Here is a 25,081-nt window from a genome sequence, read left to right as displayed (position 1 = left end):
CTGTAGGTTCCTCTCCATTGGTGCCTCTTTTAGTATAAATGTGCTTGTCAGCTTCAGGGCTGGGTGCTGGGCATTAACAAAGCAGCCGGCAGTTAGCTGGCAATAAATCAGTCAAGGCCAGGCAGATAACGGAGGCCGGCTGGCAGAAGAAAGGCTTGAGAAACTTAACCAGTAGCAGTGTCCAAGAGCATTGTCCAGGTAGGGAAGCAGAGTTCAGAAAGCCAGGGGTCCAGTCCGAAGGTCTAGAGGCTAGTAACGGCGTTACACGCGAGGGGTCACAACTGACGTTGTAGTCAGCAGTCTGCTGCAGCCACGAACTGCCTTTTATAACAGACTCCCTAAGCCAGGTGCCCATGAGCTCAGAGCTGCTTGTTCTTAAACGACCCAACCTCTTCCTTCGTTGCTGTGCTACTCGCTGGCGTCTTCGTTCTGCAGGGGGGAGGGGAGCCTCCTGTTCATGCCCAGAATCTGACTGAGGGGCTTCAGCCAGGTCCTGGACATTCTCCGGCTGGGGAAGAGCCAGAGTTGTGTCCTCAGGGGTTCCACTAGTTCCTTCTCCTGAGTCTGCCAACTCTGCCTCTTCCTCTGAGTCCTCTGAAGAGGCCATGACAGTGCTTTGGAGTGTTTGCTTAGTTTTTGACTGACACTACCTGAGATGAATGCATTTAAGATGAAATACAGCAAGAAGAGCTACACTAGCTTGCTACATTCTGTTCTTATCTCTGTGGTTTTTTGTTTTGTTTTATAATTTAGCTAATTTTCTTCGCTCAGAGAAGATTCTTTTGCCTGACAGCTTCTCCAACATGGATGCTCTGGAAGCTGAAGCTGAGGTGCTGGGAATTCCAGATGTCACAGAAGCAGTAAAGATCTACAGGAGAAACCCTGGTGTGGTTCTTAAATGCATTTTTCAGTGCAATGTCTCTGTATTAATAGATTTCCAAATAAAACGGGATCACAATTTGAGCCATGGGGCTTTTGCTGTATTAGATGAAAGTCAAGATAAGATAGAAAGTCAAGTCAAGAAAGTCAAGATAATACCCATGAATAAGAAATAAATAAGAATAAGAAATAAGAAATAAAAAGAGAAAAAGGGGAGGGGAGGAGAAAAGAAGGGGACCCCCCCAGCATACTTAAACTATATTGAATATAGTTGGTAGGGGGAAGTGGGAGCCTCTTATTTGGTATATTTATGGTCTTTGGTTAAGAAGGATCATATTCATGTGTTCTCACAAAATTGCTAAAGGATTATAATTGGGGCTGTGCACCAATTTGGCAGAGTCCCAAGCCAAATTGGGCCTACTTGGAGGATTTGGGGCCTTGGCTGAGTCGGGTTGAGACACCATGGATTGCTACGGGTTGGATGGTATGACTCGGAGCAGTCCAGGGATGTCAGGGGCAGGGCATCAGGCAGGAATAAGAGGCAGCCATCAGGTGGAAAAACCCATGAAAAGGCTGAGACCAAGAAGGCAAGCGTAGTGCTGTGGCTCTCCTTCCTGCTTGAGCACTGTCCCACAGGAACAATGCCTGCACTGAACAGCTGTGATCCTGTGGGGGGTGGCGCTGCATTGTCAGTGGCTTTCCAGCTGGATGCAATGCAGCACTGCAAAGAATTGATCCCTCTGCTCATGAGCTGTTGAGCTATTTTGCTAACTGCAGGTGCTGCTTTGCAAGAGGTTTCCCTGAAGGTCCCAAGGCAAGTCACAGCAATATACAAGATTCAAAACCATTTTGAACCAATTACAATCACAACTAGGTTTGTCTTCAGCATACAATGAAAGCTGTACAGTGAGGGTGCCAGACATATCTCCTTGGGGAGGGAATTCCACAATTTAGGGACTACCACAGAGAGTTCCCTCTCCTGACCCCCCCCCAACTTCTGAGGGCAGTAGAACTACCAAGAGGGTCCTTTCTGGCAATCTCAGCATGCAAGAGGCTCTGTAGCAAAGGAAGCAGTCTTTTAGATATTTGGGACCTGTCGTGTAGGGCTGTAAATACAAGCATGAGCATCTTGAATGGGGCCTAGAAACAAACTGGCAACCAATGCAGTTGTTTAAAATGGGTTATATGAGATATAAATGGAACCCTGGCCAATAATCTGGGTGCTGTATTTTGGACCAGTTGAAGTTTCCAAGTCATCTTCAAGGACAGCCCCACACAGAGCACAGAGCAATAATCCAATCTGGAAGTACAGTAGCCAAGTTATCTCTGTCAAAAAGGGGCTATAGTTGGTGAGCCAGCTAGAGCTGGAAAAAGGCACTCCTAGCTACCAAGCCTACCCAAGCCTCCAGTGACAACGTTGAATCCAGAAGCACTCCCAAGTTATATACCTGATCCTTCCAGGAGAGTGCAAACCTGTCCAGAACATGCCATCTCCCCACCTCCTGAGCTCAAGAACCTGGGACATGTAACATGTCTGTCTTCTTAGCCTCAGTTTATTGGCCCACATCCAGCCCATCACTGCCTCCAAGCACCAGTCTATCACTTCCAGCTGCTGATTCAGATGAAACGGAGAGATAGAGCTTGCTGTCATCCACAGACTGGTGACACTCTCAATCTCCTGATGACACCTCCCACTGGCTTCACATAGATGTTAAATAGCATGGGGGGCAAGATGGAACCCTGAGGGACACCGCAGGATCACTCAGATGGTGCCAAACAGTAGCATCCCATAACTACTTTCTGGAAATGGCCCCGGAGGTAGGAATGGAACCGCTGAAGCACAGTGCCCCCAACCCCCACCTCCCCAAGACGTTCCAGAAGGATACTGTGGTCAACAGTATCAAGCCATGGAGAGATCAAGAAGAACAAGCAGGGTTGCACTCCTCCCATCTGACATATGTCGTCAATCAGGGTGACCAAGGTGGTTTCAGTGCCATGGTCAGACCTGAAGCCAGACTGGAATGGATCCAAATAATTGCTTTCCTTCAAGCATGCTTGAAGCTGGACTGCCACCACCTTCTTGAGCCCAAAAAGGTGATATTTGCCATTTGGTGATAGTTGTATAACACTTCTGGGTCCAGAGATGGCCTCTTAAGGAGGGAATGCACTAACGCGTCCTTCAAGGCAGATGGTACCTGACCGTCCCTCACTGATCACTCCCTGGACCCACACAGTCCACCTCCTATGGCTAGCTCTAAGAAATCAAGATGGGCAAAGGTCCAGGGGGCAAGTGGTCGCCCTCACTTCTTCAAAGCAGCTTGTCTGCATCCTCAAGCTGCATTAATCAAAACTGACCCAGTAGAGAAGGAACAGAGAGCATTCTGGATGCTTCCATTGGACTTGCTCTAACCATGGCATCCAACTCTGTCCAACTGCCTGAGCAACTTTGTCCTTAAAGTACCTCTCAAAGTTGTTACCGCAGACTGCCGAGAGTGTCAGAGCAAAACTGTCATGACCATATGACAAAAGCCCATTCACCACTCAGAAAAGCTCTGCTGGACAACTATTTGCAGATGCAACGGTGGCGAAGAAATAAGCTTTCGTTGCTGCCACCACCGCTACGTGCTTGGTCAGATTCAGACTGAGATTTATACCACCTGCGCTCTAGCCACTGATACTCCTGTTTCATCACATTCAGGTCACTTGAATACCAATACAACTTTTGTGCTCCACGACAATAGCAAGGGCACTCAGGAGCAATCATATCAGAACATTATTTCTTTTTCCAATATTTTGCATATACAATCTTTGCTACTAGAATCACATCCTTGAGAGAAGTTAACAAGTATACTTTTGGGTCTAATAGTACAAATACAGTACTTTAAAATGTTGCTTTTATTATATGCAATTTCATACCAGTATTTTTATCCTTGGGACAGTTCCACAATCAGTGGATAAAATCTGCTCTATCCATTCCTCATTTCAGTATCTATAATTTCCTGTCTTGTATATTCTATCTAGAATATCTAAAATTCTAAATTTGTTGGTGTTTATTGCCCATTTGTGCATTTTCCTTTAGGAGTCTACTCAGAGGAGACATTTGATCTTCAAGCCTCTTTGAAACGCACAATGAAAAAGCAGCTGGGTGTTCAGGAAGCAGCCAGTCTCCCTTTGTTCCCGATGGTGCTTGGTCTCTTAGTCAAATATCCCGATTCAGCTCTGGGGCAGCTTCACATGGAGAGTACCCTGGATGGGAACAAGCTCTATATATCGGGAAACGGAGTTCTCTTTCAACATGTCATGTATGTTTTTTTGCAAGACAATATGCACTCAATTCTATGAAGAGTTCTGTTTGGAGACAACTTCCTCCTCTTCCTTTCAAAAGAAAAAAATCTCTCTAATTTCTACTCCAACGTTTCATAGAAGCTTTAGAACAGGGGTGGGGAACCTCTGTGGCTCAACGGGCCAGATCCTTATCAGGATCTGCCTTGTGGGCCAAATTTGAGAAGTGGGCATAGTTGCTCTCCTGTCAGTCACATGATGCCCACCTGTCAAAATCCCTTGTGCTTCGCTTTTAAGTCTTTGAGATCAGGAACTTAAAGGGAAAGGAGGGAAACTTGCAAAAGCCTTTTCCATGTCTCTCTGTGCTTTCCTTTTAAGTCCATGAGTTGGGTGACTTAAAGGGGGAGGGGAAAGAGACTTGCAAAAGTCTCTTCCTAGTCAGAGACTTAAAAGGAAAGCTCAGGAAGACTTGAAACAGGCTTTGCAAGTCTCTCCCCCCTACCCCTTTAAGTCCCTGATCTCAGGGGACTTAAAAGGAAAGCACGGGGAGACTTGGAAAATGCTTTAAGACAGCTCCCACATTTTTGTTTGAGCAAACAGGAACACAGGAGCTGTCTTAAAGCCTTTGTAAAAGCCTCTTTGGAACAGCTTACATGCTCAGCTGCTTCAAAGGGCGCTTTTGCACTGGGCTTGAATCTCCACTCAGCTGCCGAGCAGGGATTAAATTATTCTACCTAAACTGGGAACTACCCGGCTCGGAACAGGATCATGCAGCCAATGCAGGATTAAACCCTGTCAGCCACATAATTGGGGGAAATGGCCTTGGGGGCCAAATGGGACTCCGTTAAAGGGCCATGATTGGCCCGGAGGCTGGAAATTCACCACTCCTAATAAAAGGTGTCTTTTGGCAGGGCCGGCACCAGGCATGGCTGTACACGCATGCCTGCCATCAATCAAGATGGCAGTGGGGGCATCAGCCCCTTAGGGAAACTCCCGCTGCCATCTTGGTTGATGGTAGACATGTGCGCACTATGCGCATGTCATTCACAGGGACAGGAGAGGTAGGTGGGGCGTGCATGTGGGCTTATCAAAGCCTGCGATGACAGTATTGGGGGGGTGTGCCTGGGAGCTGTGGATTGCTGAACGGGAGCCCTACTTTCCCACCCTAAGGAGGGATCCTTGAGGGGCTCCTCTGGGCTGCAGGGGCCCTCAGCCAGAGTCTGGCTTGGCCGCCCTCTGGTGCCGGCCCTGCTTTCTGGATAGCTTGCAGTGGCCAACCCCATGGAATGTTTTTTAATGTTACCTCATCTTTTACAGAAGAACTGAAATAAATGTGAACTAATAAAAATATTTGGGTCTGTACCTACAAGCACACAACATCCTCCCTACTCCAGTAGGCTGTCCTTCTCTCAGCAAATGTAGTACTGAGGATCATTTGCTTTCCCCCTTCCTCTGCTTGATCCTTATTGTGTCTTTCCAGTCAGACCCAGCTCCTGCTAGGTTTTAAGGGGCAAAGCATGGAGTGGGTGATGAAGTAGGTTGTCAAGGTAAGTCTGGGGCAAGGAGGAGCAGGACTTATCTTTTAAAATCTATATCATGGTAGCGGGCGAATAATAAAATGATTCAAAAACAGCCCTTGTCAACTTCACCAGGTTGGCAAAGGCTGTTCTGCAGTAGACAGTTGTGAAGAACTTGAGTGAAACTCAACAAATCAGGTCTAACATTTTAACAGGTAAATGACCACCATAAAATACCCTTTAGAAATTTACATTGTGTCAAATTAAAACCATTAAGAACACGCTACAACACATTTCATGATACTAAAAATAACAGTAGCTGAAAAAAGGAAACACCATTAAAACATTGTCCAGCTTTCAAATGCCAAAAGCCTTACAGAATCACACACTGCCTTAGAATCATAGAAGGGCTTATAAGGCCATCGAGTCCAACCACTGGTTAAGCATTCCCCTGTCCTGTACTCTGGAACAATAGAGAAGAGATCCTGGCCCTCCTCTGTGTGGCAACCTTTCAAGTCCTTGAAGAGCGCTATCCTATCTCCCCCCCCAGTCTTCTCTTCTCAAGGCTAAACATGCCCAGTTCTTTCAGTCTCTCCCCATAGGGCTTTGTTTCCAGTCCCCTGATCATCCTTGTTGCCCTCCTCTGAACCTGTTCCAGTTTGTCTGCATCCTTCTTGAAGTTGCGGAGACCAGAACTGGACGCAGTACTCAAGATGAGGCCTAACCAGTGCTGAATAGAGGGGAACTAATACTTCACACAAGTTGGAAACTATACTTCTGTTAATGCAGCCTAATATGGCATTTGCCTTTTTTGCAGCCACAGCGTACTGTTGGCTCACTGCCCCAGTGAGCAGTCTCACCACCACATTTTGCACCAGCTGCAGCTTCCGGACCAACCTCAATGGTAGCCCCACTTAGAGCACATTACAGTGATCCAGCCTGGAGGTTACCAGTGCATGGACAACTGGTCAGGCTATCCCGGTCCAGAAACGGACACAGCTGTCTTACCAGCCGAAGCTGGTAAAAGGCACTCCTAGCCACTGAGGTCACCTGGGCCTCTAGTGACAAAGATGGATCCAGGAGCACCCCCAGACTACGGACCTGCTCTTTCAGAGGGAGTACAACCCCATCCAAAAAGCAGGCAACCGACCAAAATCCAAACTCGGGAACCACCCACAGCATCTCTGTCTTGCTAGAATTCAGACTGAATTTATTGGCCCTCATCCAACCCACCCCCACATCCAGGCACCAATCCAGGGCTTGCACAGCCTCTCCTGATTCAGATGTTACAGAGAAATAGAGCTGGGGATCGTCAGTGTACTGCTGACACCTCATTCCAGATCTCCTGATGGCCGCTTCCAAGGGTTTCATGTAGATGTTAAACAGCATGGGGGACAAGATGGTACCCTGCGGCACCCTGTTGGGTATGCTTTAAGTTGGATTGCTGCATTGAGCAAGAGGTTGAACTCAATAGTGTTATATGCCCAACTATGATTCTATGTACCCTTTTTTTGTTTTCAGTTCATCTCTAAGCTTTTTGTGAAGCCCCACTGACTTCTGCTGGCCTCCACCTTTTTTCCTTGATGGAATTGTTTGCAATTGTGCTTTTAGAATTTCTCTTTTTGGATATTCCCACCCATCTTGGGCTCCTTGTCTCATTAGGGTTGTTTGCCATGGGATCTTACCATTGCCTTCTGAAGTGACAACATAGATGTGAAAATACCTGCAGGACAGAGCAGCCTTTCAGGGTGAAAGTGCCCGTGTGCTGATGGATATAAACCTAACCTCAGATCGAGCGGATAGCCAGAGTAGGACCTTAACAGGGTGCTAGGGGGGCCTTTTGGGAGGAGGTATTTCCTGAGGTACTTTCAACTCTTTAAATGAAAGTAAAGTGCAGTGATCATTTTTGCAAATCTTGCATTTTTATTTATTTGACAAGATTTATATACCACTTGACAAAAGTCTCTAGGTGGTTTAGATGAAACTAAGACATTAATTAAAAATAGCAATAAAATCAAACATTATAAGCAAATTGACATAAAATGTATTAAAATATAAATAAAACCAGCAGTTTTTAAACAAAGTTACATAATACAATTACATGTCAAAAGTGCATGTTAAAAACTATTGCCTAAACAAAAACAGGACCACGGAAGGGTGCAGGCATACTCCCTCATCAGCTATCAGCCATCAATGGGGAAAAGGTGCCTACATCAGCTACTGCCACACTCGCTCATACAGAAAAGCTCTTTGAATCTCTGCTCTGTTCAAAACGGAAGGGAGGGTGAGTGTCCAAGCATGGCATCTCATAAAACATAGGCATGTTTAAGGGGGCTTGTTGGATGTAGTAGAGGCTGAACCAGTACAAAAAGGAACTGAGCAGGAAGAACAAAAATATCTTGTGCATTGTGGATTTTTGAGGGGATATTTAATGAGACCTTCTGTGGGTACTGTAAAAGGGATTAGTGGGGGCAGTGGTGCTTGTGGGCACCATACTGGCAGTTCCTGTTGTACTGTGCCGCTATAGTCCCGATCTGTGAATCAGGCTGTCCATATTCAGCAGTTAAATAATTTTATGTTGATAAATTAATAAATCAAACAGTTGCTGCTCAAAAGCCTCACCCTTCTTCAGGAAAGTTAGTGTTGGAATTTCTCTGTTGAGATGTGTAGCAGAGTTGTGTAGCGCTGCGGAACGGAGAGTATTGAGCGAGCTTAGTGTGTGTGTTTGAATCTTTGCTAAGATTCTACCTTCCCTGCAAATTAGTCAGACAGAGACTTTAAGCTTTAAAATAAGAAACAACTACTTTATTCTGGAAGTACATACTTGATAGGAAAGAGCTCTATATCTAGCTAACTAGCTATGCTAGAGCAACGAGCACTGGTCCCAGTACTCGCCCTCATCCTGGTTGAGAGGAGAGACAAAAAGAAGATGTCTGCTGTCCTCTCGAGAGAAAGAGAACACTGAGAGAGGCGGGAAGGAACTGGGATCAAACATCCTGTTGCTTATCAGTCTAGCAGGAAGGGAAGAGATGGCAGGATCGAAGGGATAGGTATAGCTTCAACCAGCAAGAGGTCTAGCTCTCTAGCTACCTTTATTAACCCCATGCAGCCTCAACCCACCACATTGGAGTTGAACCTCATACATTCCAACACCCCTTCTCAACGAGAACTTGGTTCATTCTACAAGGTGCATCTTGCCTCGTAGTTTCTGGTGTTGGACTTTGCCCAATGGTTTGGTCAAAGCATCTCTTCTGTTGGACAGTAGGTCATCTCTAGAAGTCCTTTCTCCCTTATGTCTTTGAGGTAGTGGAACTTCACATCAATGTGCTTCATGCGAGAACTTTGCCCTTCTGATTCTGCGAGTCTTATGCAGGCTTGATTGTCCTCAAGTATTCTGATAGGCTCTAGTTCAGATACGCCCAAGTCTCCTAGAAGCCTGCGTAGCCACCGCATTTCCTTGCATGCCTCATCAGCTGGTACGTATTCAGCCTCAGTAGATGAGTGTGCTACAGTCTCTTGCTTTCGACTTGTCCAGCAGATAAGTGACTGTCCATAGTAGAACAAGTTTCCACTGGTTGACTTACGATCTTTGGTGTCTCCAGCCTAGTCAGCATCAGCATATCCTAGAAGGTTAGGATCTCGAGTAGCTGATAGCTTTAGTTTTAAGTTTGCAGTGCCTTTCAGATATCTTGCCACTCTCTTGACTGCTTCCCAGTCTTTCTTGTTTGGCAAGCTGGTTTTTCTGCAAAGGTATCCCACTGCTACCACATCTGGTCTGGTTATTGTGCTGATATACAGGAGTTTCCCTATAGCTTGTCTGTACCTTTCGTTGTCTTGCCAGGGTTGATTGTTCTGGTCTGGTTTCAAGTATCCTACTTCCATTGGTGTAGGTGCTGGATGTGCATCCTTCAGTCCTAGACTTTCAAGTAGGTCTTGAATCTTTTGTTTTTGGTTTAGAAGAAAGGATCCATCGTCCTCTCTTTCAATTTGTATTCCAAGGTAGTACGTGATGTCGCCTAGACATTTCACTTCAACTTCCTTGCTTAGATTATTTACTAACTCTTGCTTGTCTTGTGGATTCTCATAAGCCAGTAGTAAATCATCTACATAAATCAAAATATAAGTCTATTTGTTGTTCTTGAATCTGCAATAGAGGCATTGGTCTGCTGCGCCTCTTTTATAGCCTTGTTTCAAGAGCATTTGGTTCAGTTTGTCATTCCATGCTCTTGCAGCTTGTTTCAGTCCATAGATGCTCTTTTGCAGTTTGCATACTAGGGTTTCCTTTCCTTGTATTTCAAAGCCTGGTGGTTGTTGCATGTAGATTTCCTCTTCTATTTCCCCATGCAAGAATGCTGTTTTTATATCCATGTGTTCCACCTGCATTTTCTTGTCAGCAGCAACACTTAGTAGAGTTCTGATTGTTGTATGTTTGACTACAGGAGCAAAAGTTTCATAGTAGTCTTGTCCATACTTTTGAGAGTATCCTTTGGCCACTGGTCTTCCCTTGTATCTCTCAATGTTCCCTTCAGCATCTGGCTTTTTCTTGAATACCCACTTGCAACCTACAGCTTTCCTTCCTTGAGGAAGCTTGCTAAGTGTCCAAGTTTTGTTCTTGTGTAGAGCTTCCAGCTCTTCCTTGGCTGGCTGCCTCCACCTCTCAGCTTCAGCTTTGGGTAAGGCTTCAATATCTTTCCAGGTCTCTGGCTCTGGAAGTTCATCAGCTCTCGCTAGGTAGGACAGTCTCAGTGGAGGTACACCTCGGTGTGGTTAGAGCATCTTGGTGCAGGACTCTCTGCTGCCCCTTCTGGCTGTGCAGGTTCCCCTTCTTGCTCTGATTCCTCACTGTCCTCCAGTGCTGGCATGTTGCTGTAATCTGCAGTGCTGTATGGTATTTCTACTTCATCTTCTTCACTGTTGTGGTCTTGGAATGGTGCCCCTTCTGGTTGGAATGCACCTTGACCTTCATCAAAGTAGACAGCTCTTTGGATTTCAATCCTTTCTGTTTTGGGATTTAGGATTCTGTATCCCTTTTGTTTTGAAGAATATCCAACGAAGATTCCTTCCTTTGTAGTGTTGTCCAATTTGGTTCTCTTCTGGTGTGGAATGTGACCATACACTTTTGATCCAAACACCTTTATATGAGCCAAACTGGGTATGCGCCCATACCATAATTCGAATGGAGCCTTGTTGCCATTCACCTTTGTTGGCAAACGATTTTGTAGATAGGTGGCAGTATACACTGCCTCTCCTCAATGCTTCTGTGGGAGATTGGCATCTTCCAGCATGGATCTCACCATCTCAATTAGGGTTCTGAATTTTCTCTCCGAGACTCCATTCTGCTCTGGGTTGTGGGGTACAGTGGTGTGATGCTCAATCCCATTTTCAAGCAGAAACTGCTGGGTAGCATGTGACATGTACTCTCCCCCATTATCAGAACGTAGAATCTGTGGTTTTCTCTGAAATTTAGTGGTTACCATTGCCACATATTCTTTGAGTTTCTGAAGCATTTGCCCCTTCTCCTTCAACATATATATCACAGTGAATCTTGAATGATCATCAATAAAGCTCACAATATATTTGTTTCCACCAGTTGAAGTGATTGGCATTTCACAAATGTCGCTGTGAATCAACTCTAGGGGTGCTTAGTCTTCCTTTCACTCTGTTCAGGAAAACTGGGTCTCGTCCCTTTCGCTTTAACACAGCAAGTACATCTCCCTTTTTCTTGGCAGGGTTCAACTTTCATGCCTCTTACTAAATTATTATTTTGAAGGGTATTTATCTTTGCAATGTCTCTATGCCCTAATCTCCGATGCCATAAATGTAAACAAGACTTGTTACAGCATTCTTTCACAACATTAGCTTGTGGACTTTCCTGATCCATTTCATACATGCCTTTTCTCTTGGTAGCTGTGCATAAAATTTCACCATCTCTAGCAATTATGCAGGAATCTTGTTCAAATACCACAGAGCACCCATTGTTTGTAGCTTCATTAACAGAAATTAAATTGTTTGAGATTCCTGGGGTCCAGAGCGCATTCCTGAGATAAATTTCCTCAGTGCCGCTTGGAGTCTGGCAAAACAGCTTAGCATCCCCTTGCTCTTTTATGGGCAGGACTCTCGAGTCAGCCAATGTAACTGTGCCTTCATATGGGGTTAAATCTTCAAACAATTTTTTTTCTTTTATTAGATGAGCACTTGCTCCACTGTCAACATAGAATTTTGCATCATCATAACATTTTTCAACATGAGTTACTTGAAAGCCCTTTGCACTTTTCTGTCCCTTTAAATTCTTTATTTCTTTCAGGCTTCCCTTTCTTATCACATTGGTCTTGAAGGTGTTTTTCTGAATTGCATAGATAGCAATGCTTGGCTTTCACACCTTTGGATTCCCTTTGTTCCCGAAATCTGCATTTGACTGCCTGTCCAGCAGCTTCTTTGCTAGCTTCTTTACTTAGGAAAGAGGAGAGCTGTCCTTTTTCCGTAGCTGCTTTCTGAGAGACCTGCTCTCTCACTTCTGAAATAATCTTGTTTAGAGTTTTGTTTTGTTGTTGCATTATAAGTATGAAAGTCTCCATATATTTTGGAAGAGAGTCCAGAAATGAAGCTATTTGAACTGGTTCATGTATCTCTGTTCCTCCTTCTTCTATCCCTTGGACTAACATCATGAATTTTGTAAGATGTTCCTCAAAAAAATCATCCCGCATTTGCAAATTAATAAGACTTCTTAACATTGCAATCATATGTCCCTGGCTTTTCGGATTATGATGGGATTCAAGAGTTTTCCACATCTCTCTGGCATTTTTAGAATTCATAATCAAAGCAATCTGCGCATTACTCACACATTTAGTGATGAGGTCTTGTACCGTTTCATCCTTCTCAATCCAAATTCTTTGCTCCTCCCGAGAAGCACCTTCTCCTGGTTCCGATCCTGTAATTACTTCCAACAGCTTCTGTTGCTTCAGATGTTTCTTCATGTGAAATTCCCAAAGCTTCCATCCTCCGGGCTTGAGTTTCTTGAGACCTAGCAGCTCCGTCACGGTAGCCATCCTGAAGTAAAAAAAGCCTCAACTCTTCATTGACTAAAAACTCTGAAGGTTTCTATTTTAGCTTTCTTGATTCAAACACAATAGCTCCTTTAATTGCTCAAATCTCCATTTGCATGGCTGGGCCCATAACCTTTTGGAATTTCTCTTCTGAGATGCATAGCAGAGTTGCGTAGCGCTGCGGAACGGAGAGTATTGAGCAAGCTTAGTGTGCATGTTTGAATCTTTGCTAAGATTCTACCTTCCCTGCAAATTAGTCAGACAGAGACTTTAAGCTTTAAAATAAGAAACAACTACTTTATTCTGGAAGTACATGCTTGATAGGAAAGAGCTCTATATCTACAGCTATGTTAGAGCAACGAGCACTGGTCTCAGTACTCGCCCTCATCCTGGTTGAGAGAAGAGAAAAAGAGAAGATGTCTGCTCCCCTCTCGAGAGAAAGAGAACACTGAGAGAGGCGGGAAGGAACTGGGATCAAACATCCTGTTGCTTATCAGTCTAGCAGGAAGGGAAGAGATGGCAGGATCGAAGGGATAGGTATAGCTTCAACCAGCAAGAGGTCTAGCTCTCTAGCTACCCTTATTAACCCCATGCAGCCTCAACCCACCAGGTAGGAGTTGAACCTCATACATTCCAACAGTTAGCCTAACCTTCCAAGAATTTTTCCACATGTCAAAAATTGTCTTTGGATTGCTTTCCCCCAGCTGCTTTGTGGTGTATAAATAGAGTAATCTCAAGGCACACTGGAACTGGCTAGCTAACAACCTGAATTATAGGCATTTTTGCTGATCTTACACTTGTACAAGAAGGTGTGTGACATTCTGCTCACATAGCAGTTGGGATGAGCCCATCCTCAGTATTAATTTTCTGGTTTTACATTTCAGAAGGCAATGCAATTAAATTCTATCAAGAAAAGCTTTCCACTTTTTAAAAAGTTGAGATTGGCAGTGCTGCAAAGCCATTTTAGCTGCTGTGGTTCAAAACAGCTACAGTAGCACACTGTTCCTAACATGTGGGGCTTGACTCTGCTGGCCCAGCAAAATCTCTTTCCCGAGGACTTCTGGAGCTCAAAGACTCACAAGGCAATGTACAGCAATATCACTGCTAGTGTAGCACATCTGCTCTTGTGCAGCACCTGCTTTGGAATGCTTTGTACAAGAGGACTCTAAATGCAGGTCAGGTTTAATCATTAGGTGGTGGTAATAAGTGTTACACCAGCAGAGATTAGTAGCGCACAATCCCAGGTACTCCAATCTTGGGGGACAACACCAAAGTAAAACCAAGTATCTGTGGAGTCAGATTCATTAGGCAGCTAAGATAAATTTCAGTGTGCCTAAAAACCACCAGGAGAGAGAGAGTGTGTGTGTGTGTGTACCCTCCAGGGATAATTGCGCTTGCACTGTGCAGAAACTGACAGAGGAATCTCTTCAATGAGAAGAGCATGGCTACGTCTTTGAGCAATTGCCCTATCTCTGAGAAGGACAATTCCTGGTGGATTCGAAACATGTAGGGAAGTATCTTGGTCTAGTACATTTGATTACACACCTATTTGGTTTTACTTTTATGATTAATTAATATGATTCTTGTCCATGTTTGCCTTCCAGTGGCCATCGTGACTAGTCTTTTGAAGCACAATTGCAAAGGTGTACACCTGGTTTAAGTGAAATAGGAAAAAAATCCATGTATAGCCAAGACAGTGGCAAAGATAGGCCAATTGATGTCTTTAGAAAATATGCAAAAATAGGTGAAGTAATAGGTGAATTTCTTGTAAGCCTTTTTTCTTTATATACAAAGGAATTGGTTAGGAACGTGCAAACTGCCACTTATACGAAAGATGTCTGAGCTTCCTGAACTCTGTGCCTATTTGGATCAAATGGATATCATATATGAGCCAATGAAAGATGCTTTAAAGACTTTTCTAAAACAAAAGACACCTTTAGATACCATGGAAAAAGGTAAGTCAGCTGTTCTAGTTTGAGCCTTTGTATTGAATGTTAATGGGGAGGAGTAATAAGTAACACTGAATAGTGGAGCAATCTACCAAAGAACTTTCAGTTTGATCCAATGGTTGTTACAAAACAATTAGTCATTCTCCACAAAGTATATGATGCTTTATAAGGAATATAACTACATTTTAGATAAGAGAGTGTATATATGTTCATAACAACATTATTTATTGTGGCACAATCAGAATTCCACACAAATGTGAAAATCCACATATCATCACCCCTACAGGTATATATGTTAGGAATAATGTGAATTGAACAATTAACATGCATGACAAACAGCCATTATGCATAGTTACCACACTTCATTGAGAAAGTGGATATAATCATTCTATGAAGAGGAAGCTGTACACATTTCTTGATCATTGTACTGTTGCATGCACCCCAATCTTCAAGCAGTGTGAGGGGTTCCTGTACTTACCCAGGGTTTGGTTTCCTTGGAATGAAGGTCAGTGGAGTCTGGAGTCTTTTTAGGATATATGGTTTATTTACACACATATACAATGTGAGTGTAAGATGGAGGTTCTCAGCATTAACAGTCCAACAGATCTTGCTTCCCCATCAGATTCCAGGGAGGCATCCCAAAGCCATGACTTGGGATTCAACTCAGAGAGCAAGCAAGCCTCTCTCTGTCTTTTCCAGCTGCCAGCTCCACACTTAGAGTAACACACACAAGCCACCTGGCTCTAGAATGAAGAGGGCCTTCCTGCAGCAGAAGAGGGGGGTGTCTATCTCTATACACTATAGAATCTACTCTCCACACATGTACAGTACTTCCCAACCTTTATGTGCAATGTTTTCACTCACAGCCTGGGCAATCCACAGTTTCCCACCCTTGCCTCTGGGTGATTCTGGATACCCCCATTCCAGTTGTGGTTATATTTATTGCTCGGTTGTATGTGAGGCAACCCTATATAATGCTACCACCAGTTTCACAATGAAACACCTTTAAAGTATGTGATGGAGAATTTTTTCTCCTCCTGGGATCTTTTGCTAGGGGTCCATAAAACAATAATTCTAAGAGACAGGCTTGGAGCAAAAAGGTAGGTCTTTATTCTTTACAAGCATATGCAGGGACAGCCTCCCAGAAACATCCAGGAGAGACTGCACTGAGACACTGTATGCAGGCTCTTTTATACAGTACAGTTACAGCATGTGACAGTGATTCACCAATCTCATGAGTTCCTGCCCAGTTCTTCCTCTCTACAATCGTTCCAAACCAATCAGAAAGCATTAGGTAACTCCAGTGCAAATTCCAAAATTCTGTCCATCACATTGCCACCATTGTCCTGCTGTCCACCTTGACTAATGAATTTTTAGGCCAGTACCATTGTGAATGTGCTTTCAAACATCCCTGTATTTTCATTGTTCTGATCAGCCACACTGACCCAGGTACACTTGGAGATATTTGAACAGGTTCCTTGAACAGGTGCCTCAACTTAGGGTGCTTGGGAATGTATGAGCACCCTCAATTCTATTCCTTTGCCATAGGGGTTCTTATGTCATACTTTCTCAGAAATCCCATTTCTAACTGTAAAATACTTAGGAAATATTATAATTAAGGAGCTGGAAGTTCACTTAGTTAAGAAATACACTGGGAAATTCCAAATCCAGCTCCTGTTTCTCAGTCTCAGAGAAAATGGAAAAGACAAGCTACTTTCACTCCCTTTTTACCATGAAAAACACACTTTTAATGCTGAATTATAACACTAGATTATTTTAAAATCATTATAAAATCACACTGTTTGTCTCATTATAACTTCTAATACATGTTTCATAATTTTCCCCTAGATGGAGTTCTTGCTCTACACAAGAAATCATTTCCCTGGATTAAAACCATTATCATATCAGTCACTGCTTACCAGTTTAAATGCTTGCTTGAATTAGAACAATAGACCAATTAATATATGTCAGTCATGCACCCGCCAATTTGGCAAGAACACAAGAGTTCAAACTAAGTTTACTTTGCCTGCTTGCTCTATAGATTTTAGGATTCTCTGTGAGCCTGTTCTCAACAGACCTTCAGGCCTATGCTTAATTCCTTATGATCATAAAACATATATCTCCTTCATATCTATGATTATATACGTGGATATATAAAATTCCCCATTATATGTACCAAGAGACTCTGAAGATTGTGTGTATTAGACTTGGTACCATTTGCTATTATGCCACCTCACTATCTGATTTGTATACAGTAGGCATGAGTATGGAACAAGGTAAACAAAATGATATTTTATTATTTCCATATGAGTATTTTAAAACATTAAATATGGTATTAAGCTCTGTATATAATATATCCTTACCCTACCCTATCCGAATAAATCTCTATGGCCCTCAGACCAACCTCCACCCTCTACCCCAATTCCTCCTCTTAAGTATATATCTAAACCCCCAGAATAAAACCAACCAAACTCCTTTAATGGACAAACCTCCCTACTTATTTTAAAAGATCCCTCACTCATGCCCCCTCCACAACCATAGAATCCATCACCCAATCAGAAACATTCACGCCAAGCACTCTCTCCCTAACATTTCATTTTAGCCCCCCCTCCTTACCATATAAGGACATATATTAATAAATAACTTCAGTACATGGATAACATATTTACATAGCCTTGTGATGTCATAGCCAACAATCTCAATCCCCCAATCCTATAACACTACATATCTCAAAAAGGCCTTGGGGGATGTGTGTATCTTGACAGCATTTTGTACATTTTCCAGGTGATACGCATCATCTAAGATACCTCAGAGAAAGATCACATTTTCGCAGAATTATCTACACTGCATAATTTGTGTCTATCTAGAAAGCTCTGAGTGATATGCATAGCCACCAAGAAATACTGGAGAATGTGCACACTTCAGCACAATCTGATTATTGTGTAGTTTGCTCATGCATTAAGCGTGGTCCAGTAACCTCACAGAATCTGCAGAAACCAGCAACATGTGAAGTGAATTCTGTAGATTGTTTCTTCTATATTCTTTGTCTGCAAGTGATGGTTAAGACTATTCATAAATAACCAGCAACTGTGTAGATTAATCTGAAGTCATTGTACATAGATACACAGCAGCTGAGTATAGCCATACGCATACCCTCAACTTCAGGAAAGCCAGTTTTAATAAACTCAGAACAGTGTTAAGTAAGGTCCCACGGCAAACAACCTTAATGAGAAATGGAGTCCAAGATGGGTGAGAGTTTCTAAAAAAGGAGATTTTAAAGGCACAATTGCAAACAATTCCATCAAGGAAAAAAGGGAGGAGACAGTAGAAGAATACAATGTGGCTTCACAAAAAGCTTACAGATGACCTGAAAAAAAAAAGAACACATATAGGAAGTGGAAGGAAGGCAGGCCACAAAGGAAGAGCACAGACAGGTGGCACGGAATTGCAGGGATGGCGTCAGGAAGGCCAAAGCTGAGAATGAGCTGAGGAATGCTAAAACCAAAAAATAAGCTTTCTTCAGGTACATCCATAGTAAATGACAAAGAAAAGAAATGGTGGCACAGCTACTCAATGAGGATGGCAAAATAATAGCAGATGACAAAGAAAAGGCAGAAGTGCTCAATTCCTACTTTGGCTCAGTCTTCTTCCAAAAGAGGATCTACAACCCTCCTGGCAAACATGAAGTTGAAGGGGCAGGATTGCAGCTTGAGATTGACAAAAAGTCAAGGAATACCTAACAATTTTGAACGAGTTCAAATCTCCAGGGCCCGATGAACTGCATCCTAGAGTAATGAAGGAACTGGCTGAAGAAGTCTCAGAACCACTGTCTATTATCTTTGCAAAATCATGAAGGATGGGTGAGGTGCCGGATGACTGGAGGAGGGCTAATGTTGTCCCAGTCTTCAAAAAGGAGGAACCTGGGAACTACAGACCAGTCGGCCTACCTGATATCAATCCCTGGGGAAATCCTGGAGCAGGTTAGAAAGCCATCAGTCTGTAAGCAACTTGAAAACAATGCAGTGATTACTAGAAGCCAACATGGATTTGCCAACAACAAATCGTGCCAGACTAATCATATCTCATTTTTTGATTGGGTAACCTCCCTGGTAGACCGTGGGAATGCTGTGGGCCTAATATATCTCAACTTCAGCAAAGTTTTTGACAAAGTGCCCTATGATATCCTGATTAGCAAGCTAGCTAAATGTGGGCTGGATGGAACAACTATCAGGTGGATCCACAGTTGGCTACAGAATCGTACTCAAAGAGTGCTTATCAACGGTTCCTTCTCAAACAGAGGAGGTAACAAGTGGGGTATCATATGGGCCCAGTGCTCATCAACATTTTTATTAATGACTTGGATGAGGAGATGCAGGGAATACTTATCAGATGATACAATATTGGGAAGGATAGCTAATACTCTTGGAGGACAGAAACAAAATTCAAAGGGATCTTGATAGGCTGGAGCATTAGGTTGAAAACAACAAAATGAAATTTGACAAGTGCAAAGTTCAATACCTAGGAAAAACAAATGAAATGCAGTTATAAAATGGGGGATACTTGGCTCAGCAATACCACATGCGAGAAGGATCTTGGAATTGTTGATCACAAGGTGAATATTAGACAACAGTGCACTGTGGCTGCAAAAAAAGGCAAATGCTATTTTAGGTTGCATTAACAGAAGTACAGTTTCTGAATGGCATGAAGTACTGGTTCCCCTCTATTCAGCACTTTAAGAAGAATGCAGATAAACTGGAACAGGTTCAGAGGAAGGCAGCAAGGATGATCAGGGGACTGTAAACAAAGCCCTGTAAGGAGAGACTGAAAGAACTGGGCATGTTTAGCCTTGAGAAGACTGAAGGAAGATATGATGGCACTTTTCAGGTACTGGAAAGGTTGCAACACAGAGGAGGGCCAGGATCTCTTCTGGATAGTCCCAGGGTGCAGGACATGGAATAATGGGCTCAAGTTACAGGAAGCCAGATTTTGGCTGAACATCAGAAAAAACTTCCTGTTAGAGGGGTACTGTCATGGCCCCGTCAGAGGACTCATCAGACGAGGATGACTCGGGAGTAACAGCAGCAGACCCAGAAGCAGCAGACCCAGAAGGAGAAACGGAGGAAACTCCTGAGGGCCCAGCTCCTTCTCCCCCTCAGCTGCAGAGCACCCCAGACACAGCTGAGGCCCTTCAGCCAGACGCAGACAGTGAACAGGATGCTCCCCCCCTCATCTGCAGAACGTAGACAGCAGAAGGTCAGGCAGAAGAGGGGCAGGCCTGTCCACTTAAGGCCAAAACGCTGAGGGCTCACACCTGCTGTCCATCCTGCTCCTTAAAAGACAAACCTTGGCTGCAGCTTGTTGCTGACTACAACGTCAGGCGTGGCTTTGTGTGTTTCCAGATTCCCTGAACCTTACCTTGGACTGACCCCTTGGCAATTGAACCCGGACCTCTACTGACCTCGCTTCTGGACTTCTGGCTTGGCACGTAAGCTTAGGACGGGCCTTGCCCTTATCTTGCTTCCTCCTTGCTAGCCTGGCAGATTTACGACCAGACTGCCAGCTAAGGACTTTCCCGCCCTGGTAACTCCCCAGGAATTTCCAGCCCCCACCGGCACTGCTGTCTCAGTGCAGAGCTGACAGGTACGACCATGGAACCAATGACCTAGAGAGGGGTGGTGGTGGACTCTCTAACACTGGAGGTATCCAAGAGGCAGCTGGACAGCCACCTGTCCAGTATGCTTTAAATTGGATTCCTGCATTGAGCAGGGGCCCGGACTTGGTGGCCTTATATGCCCCTTCCAACTCTACTATTCGGTGATTCTCAAAACAGAATTCTACACATAGGAAGAGACCTGCTGAATCAGACCAAAGATCCATCTAGTCCAGCATCTTCTTTTTAAGGAGGGCAAGCAGGTGCCTCTGGGGTCCCTGTAACCACTGATCAGTGGTTACAGCAAGTCCCTTTGAAGGTGTGCTCCCAGTATCAGTCAGCTTATTGAGAGTTACGGTGACCTCCTTTGAATTTTGACAGGTTGGCCCACAGGGCCGGGAGAATTGGGGATCTGGTCTGTTGGCCAGAGCCAGTCCCCTGCACTAAACTTCCAGCAGTTTTGTCATGCCTATCATTCCACCATATGCTAAGGGAAGACCAGACCAGATTTTGACCTGCCACTGCAAATGTGGCTTTGAAAGCATTGAAGATCCTCCGTGGCGCAGAGTGGTGAGCTGCGGTAATGCAGCCGAAAGCTCTGCTCACGGCTGGAGTTCGATTCCAACGGAAGGAGGAAGTTGAATCTCCAGTAAAAGGGGTTGAGGTCCACTCAGCCTTCCATCCATCCGTGGTTGGTAAAATGAGTACCCGGCATATGCTGGGGTGTAAAGAAAGGCCGGAGAAGGAACTGGCAATCCCACCCCATATATACGGTCTGCCTAGTAAACGTCGCAAGACGTCACCCTAAGAGTCGGAAACGACTCGCACTACAAGTGCGGGGGCACCTTTACCTTTAAGCATTGACAGAAGAGGGCAAGACACCAAATTGTGTTGAATAGTGTATATGAGTGCTCTCCTGCAGGCAGGTGTGGCTGGAGTTCCAAATTGGCTATCTGAACATTGCCCTAATCTAAGGTCAAAAGGAGGGGAGGAAGAGAAGAGTAAGAATGATTTCTTCATCACTCTGCAAATTCTGTAGAATATCTGCTACTCCATGAATGGGCAAAACATATATATTTATATGATCTCGCAATAGATAGGAATTTTGTAGATCAAGGGTGTTAACCATATCCCTCCCCACACACACACTGCTGTTGTACAAAAGCAGCAATATATTTAAAATTGTATTCTGTTTGTCTTTTAGATGCAGACTGGGCAGCAGAAATAACGATCTTTTCACTGCATCATATTGTCAAAGTGTATGTAGGAAGTCACTGGTATGCAACTTACTTGCAAACATTATTGAAGGTACTGTTCTTAAGAATGTGTTACATTGCCTTTCAGTAGTCTGAACCTTAGAGCCAGTTTTCTAAAAGCATGAGGTGCTACCATCCTTGGACTTAACTGCTTCAGAATACATGTGGGAGATTGCCCTAAAAAGCTCCTATCTCGTAGCATATTGGAACAAAAGCTTCTAAGCTAATCCTGTCTCTGACACTTTCTATAGACAGGTCTCTTTTAATGTGAACTGCTCCCCTCCCCATAAGTTGGCAGTGCAGTTCATATGAACACATAAAGCTGCCTTTTACTGAGTTCCAGCCAGCCAGACAAGACAAGGGAGCTTCATGCGCTGACATTTTTTAACTGGAGAGGCCTGAAATTGAACCTGGGCCCTTGTGTGCAAATATAATTACTGGTGCCATGGTAATGTAGCTGAGGCTGCCTCTAGTGTTCTGGCTTAGGACTTCATGGCCACCACGACGACCATGGAGCTCTCAAGTTGTCACCAGCCCAACACATAGGGCAGGGCACACCCTCAACTTGGTTTTTGCTCCAGATGGAGGAAGGGGTGGTCTGGAGATGAGGGGGTGGATGTCACCCCATTGTCATGGTCAGACCACTTCCTGGTGAAGTTTAGACTTGTAACTCCAATCCTTCCCTGCAGGGGTGGTGGACAGATTAAGATGGTCCGCCCCTGGAGACGAATGGAATCCACTGGATTCCTGAATGCCCTGGGGGAGTTCCCAGCAGATAGAGCAGGTGCCCCTGTTGAAGCCCTTGTCACGCTGTGGAACAGTGAGGCACTTCGGGCTCTTGACATGGTTGCCCTCGAGTGCCCTCTCCGGCATTGTGGAGCCCGGTTTGCACCTTGGTACACCAGAGAGCTAAGGGCAATGAAACAGGCTGGATGACGGGTAGAACGCAAGTGGCAAAAGACGTGCTGTGAGGCTGATCGGGCATGAGTAAAACATCATAACCGTGGTTACTGTGTGGTGGTGAGGGCGATGAAGAAGGCCCACTTCTCTGCCTCCATCACGTCCTCGAGTAGCCGTCCAGTGTAGCTTTTCCGTATTGTCAGAGGTCTGCTGACATCAACTCAAGGAAATGGAGTCTTAGACCCTTCGGAGGCCCACTGTGAATTGTTTGCAAGGCACTTTGAGGGTAAAGTTGCTCACCTCCGTAGCATTCTTGATGCCCCATCCCCATCTACTGTAGTCCCCAATGAGGTGTCCAGTGCAACGTCTGCTGCAATTTCTTGGGAACGGTTTCAGTTGATGCGGCCTGATGATGTGGACAAGGTGCTTGTGATGATGTGGCCAGCAACGTGTCCTCTTGACCCTTGCCCTTCTTGGCTTATTAAAGCTTGCTGAGGGGGTTTGGATCTAGGGTGTGGTCAATGCATCATTGCAGGAGGGAGTGGTTCCAGCCACCCTGAAAAAGGCAGTTATCTGACCGCTCCTGAAAAAGCCCACCCTGGACCCATTGGTTTGTGACAACTACCGACCGGTCGCAAATACCCCCTTTTTAGGGAAGGTGATTGAGAGGGTTGTGACACAGCAATTGCAGGTACTCTTGGATGAAACAGATTATCTTTTCAGTCTGGGTTGAGGACTGGTTATGGGACTGAATAGAAGTTGGTTGCTGTGATGGATGACCTTTATCGGGAGAAGGACGGGGGAGTGCAACCTTGTTATTCTTACTTGATCTTTCAGCAGCTTTTGATACCATTGACCATGGTATCCTTCTGGGCCGACTTGGTGAGACGGGTATCAGAGAAGCTGTTTTACAGTGGTTCTGATCCTATATCCAGGGTCGTTTTCAGTTGTGCTGTGGGGTTCCACAAGGTACCATCTTGTCCCCCATGCAGTTTAACAGTTATATGAAGCCCTTGGGGTGAGGTGCCAGCAGTACAATGATGTTACCCAGCTCTATGTCTCTGTAACATCTGAATCGGAAGAGGCCAGGCAAGTCCTGGACTGCTGCCTGGACTCAGTGGTGGACTGGATGAGGGCCAATAAACTGACTCTGAGATGCTGTGGGTTGGGACAGTTGGTGCTGTGGGTTGGGACAGAGGTGCTGTGGGTTGGGACAGAGGTGCTGTGGGTTGGGACAGTTGCCTGCTTTGGATGGGGTTGTACTGTCTCTGAAAGAGCAGGTCCATAGTCTGGGGGTGCTCCTGGATCCATCTTTGTTGCTAGAGGCCCAGGTGACCTCAGTGACTAGGAGTGCCTTTTATCAGCTTCGGCTGGTAAGACAGCTGTGGCTGTTTCTGGACCAGGATAGCCTGACCACTGTTGTCCATGCACTGGTAACCTCCAGGCTGGATCACTGTAATGTGCTCTAAGTGGGGCTACCCTTGAGGTTGGTCTGGAATCTGCAGCTGGTGCAAAATGCGGCGGTGAGACTGCTCATTAGGGCAGGGTATTGCCAACATGTCACCCCGCTGCTGAAAGAATTGCACTAACTCCCTATTAGCTACCTGGTCAAGTTCAAGGCTCTAGTTTTGGTGTACAAAGCCCTATACAGCTTGGGACCAGGATACCTGAAAGACTGTCTTATTCCTCATAACTCAGTCAGTCACTGCGGTCAGTTGAGGGCTTTCTGCAGATACCATCTTATTAGGAGGTCTGTTCTGCACAACATAGGAAACAGATCTTTAGTGTGGCAATACCTAACCTGTGGAACTCCCTACCCTTAAATATTAGACAGGTGCCATCTCTGTTATCTTTCTGGCATTTATTGAAGACCTTCCTCTTTCTACAAGCCTTTTAAGTTGAGACCTTATCCCAGTCTGCTTCTGTGTTGGAATTGCTTTTTTTATATGCTTTTAAACCTTTTAATTTTAAATAATATGTTTTTTAACCTTTTGTTAAAGATGTGTTCAAAGGTTTTTAAAAAATGTTTTTAAAGTTGTTTTGTTTTAATGTACTTTAAAGTCTGTTTTTGTGATGTTTTAAATTTTTAGTGCTTTTGTTTGCCGCCCTGGGCTCCTGCTGGGAGGAAGGTTGGGATATAAATCAAATAATCAATCAATCAATCAAATAAATAATGCACAAACTGAAGACAGTTCCCAAGCTCTATATAAATAATTTATTATATAAATAATATGAGATGTGATTGTTGCAGGTGATCCACATATTACACATGCCGTTCTTTTAGGAGAATACTCTGAACCATAAGCTACAATAAATTTTCTTTAGTGAGGAGAAAAGTTTTAAGAGGTGTTTCATTGTGAGTTGGTGAAAGAAAGCTGGTTTAAAACATCTTTCAAACATGTTATGTTTCTGTTTCTTCTTAAATGTCTTAATTTTGTTTTTTACCAGTTTCCAGAGCTGTTGTCAAATTGCAGAAAAGTTTATTGGATTGCCTATGGTCAGACTCTCCTCATCCATGGAGATGGACAAATTTTTCGACACATCCTCAACTTTTTTAGATTTGGCAAACTATTCTTGCCTTCTGAGTTTAAGTAAGTAAAATTGT

At 44.3% G+C, this 25,081-nt stretch overlaps 1 protein-coding gene across 1 annotated transcript in view; it reads left to right on the top strand.

The window, feature by feature from the left end:
* KCTD19 (potassium channel tetramerization domain containing 19) overlaps positions 1–25,081 on the top strand; it is an 89,013-nt gene that overhangs the window by 34,881 nt on the left and 29,051 nt on the right. The window contains exons 5-9 of the mRNA XM_061594650.1: positions 754–885; positions 3,959–4,181; positions 14,516–14,676; positions 21,525–21,628; positions 24,925–25,067. Of these exons, the coding sequence (XP_061450634.1) occupies positions 754–885; positions 3,959–4,181; positions 14,516–14,676; positions 21,525–21,628; positions 24,925–25,067 (763 nt within the window). The remainder of the gene's footprint in view (positions 1–753; positions 886–3,958; positions 4,182–14,515; positions 14,677–21,524; positions 21,629–24,924; positions 25,068–25,081) is intronic.

This window comes from Rhineura floridana, chromosome 13, assembly GCF_030035675.1.
Source record: "Rhineura floridana isolate rRhiFlo1 chromosome 13, rRhiFlo1.hap2, whole genome shotgun sequence".
Taxonomy (NCBI): Eukaryota; Metazoa; Chordata; class Lepidosauria; order Squamata; family Rhineuridae; genus Rhineura; species Rhineura floridana.
This window is presented reverse-complemented; position numbering and strand designations above follow the sequence as displayed.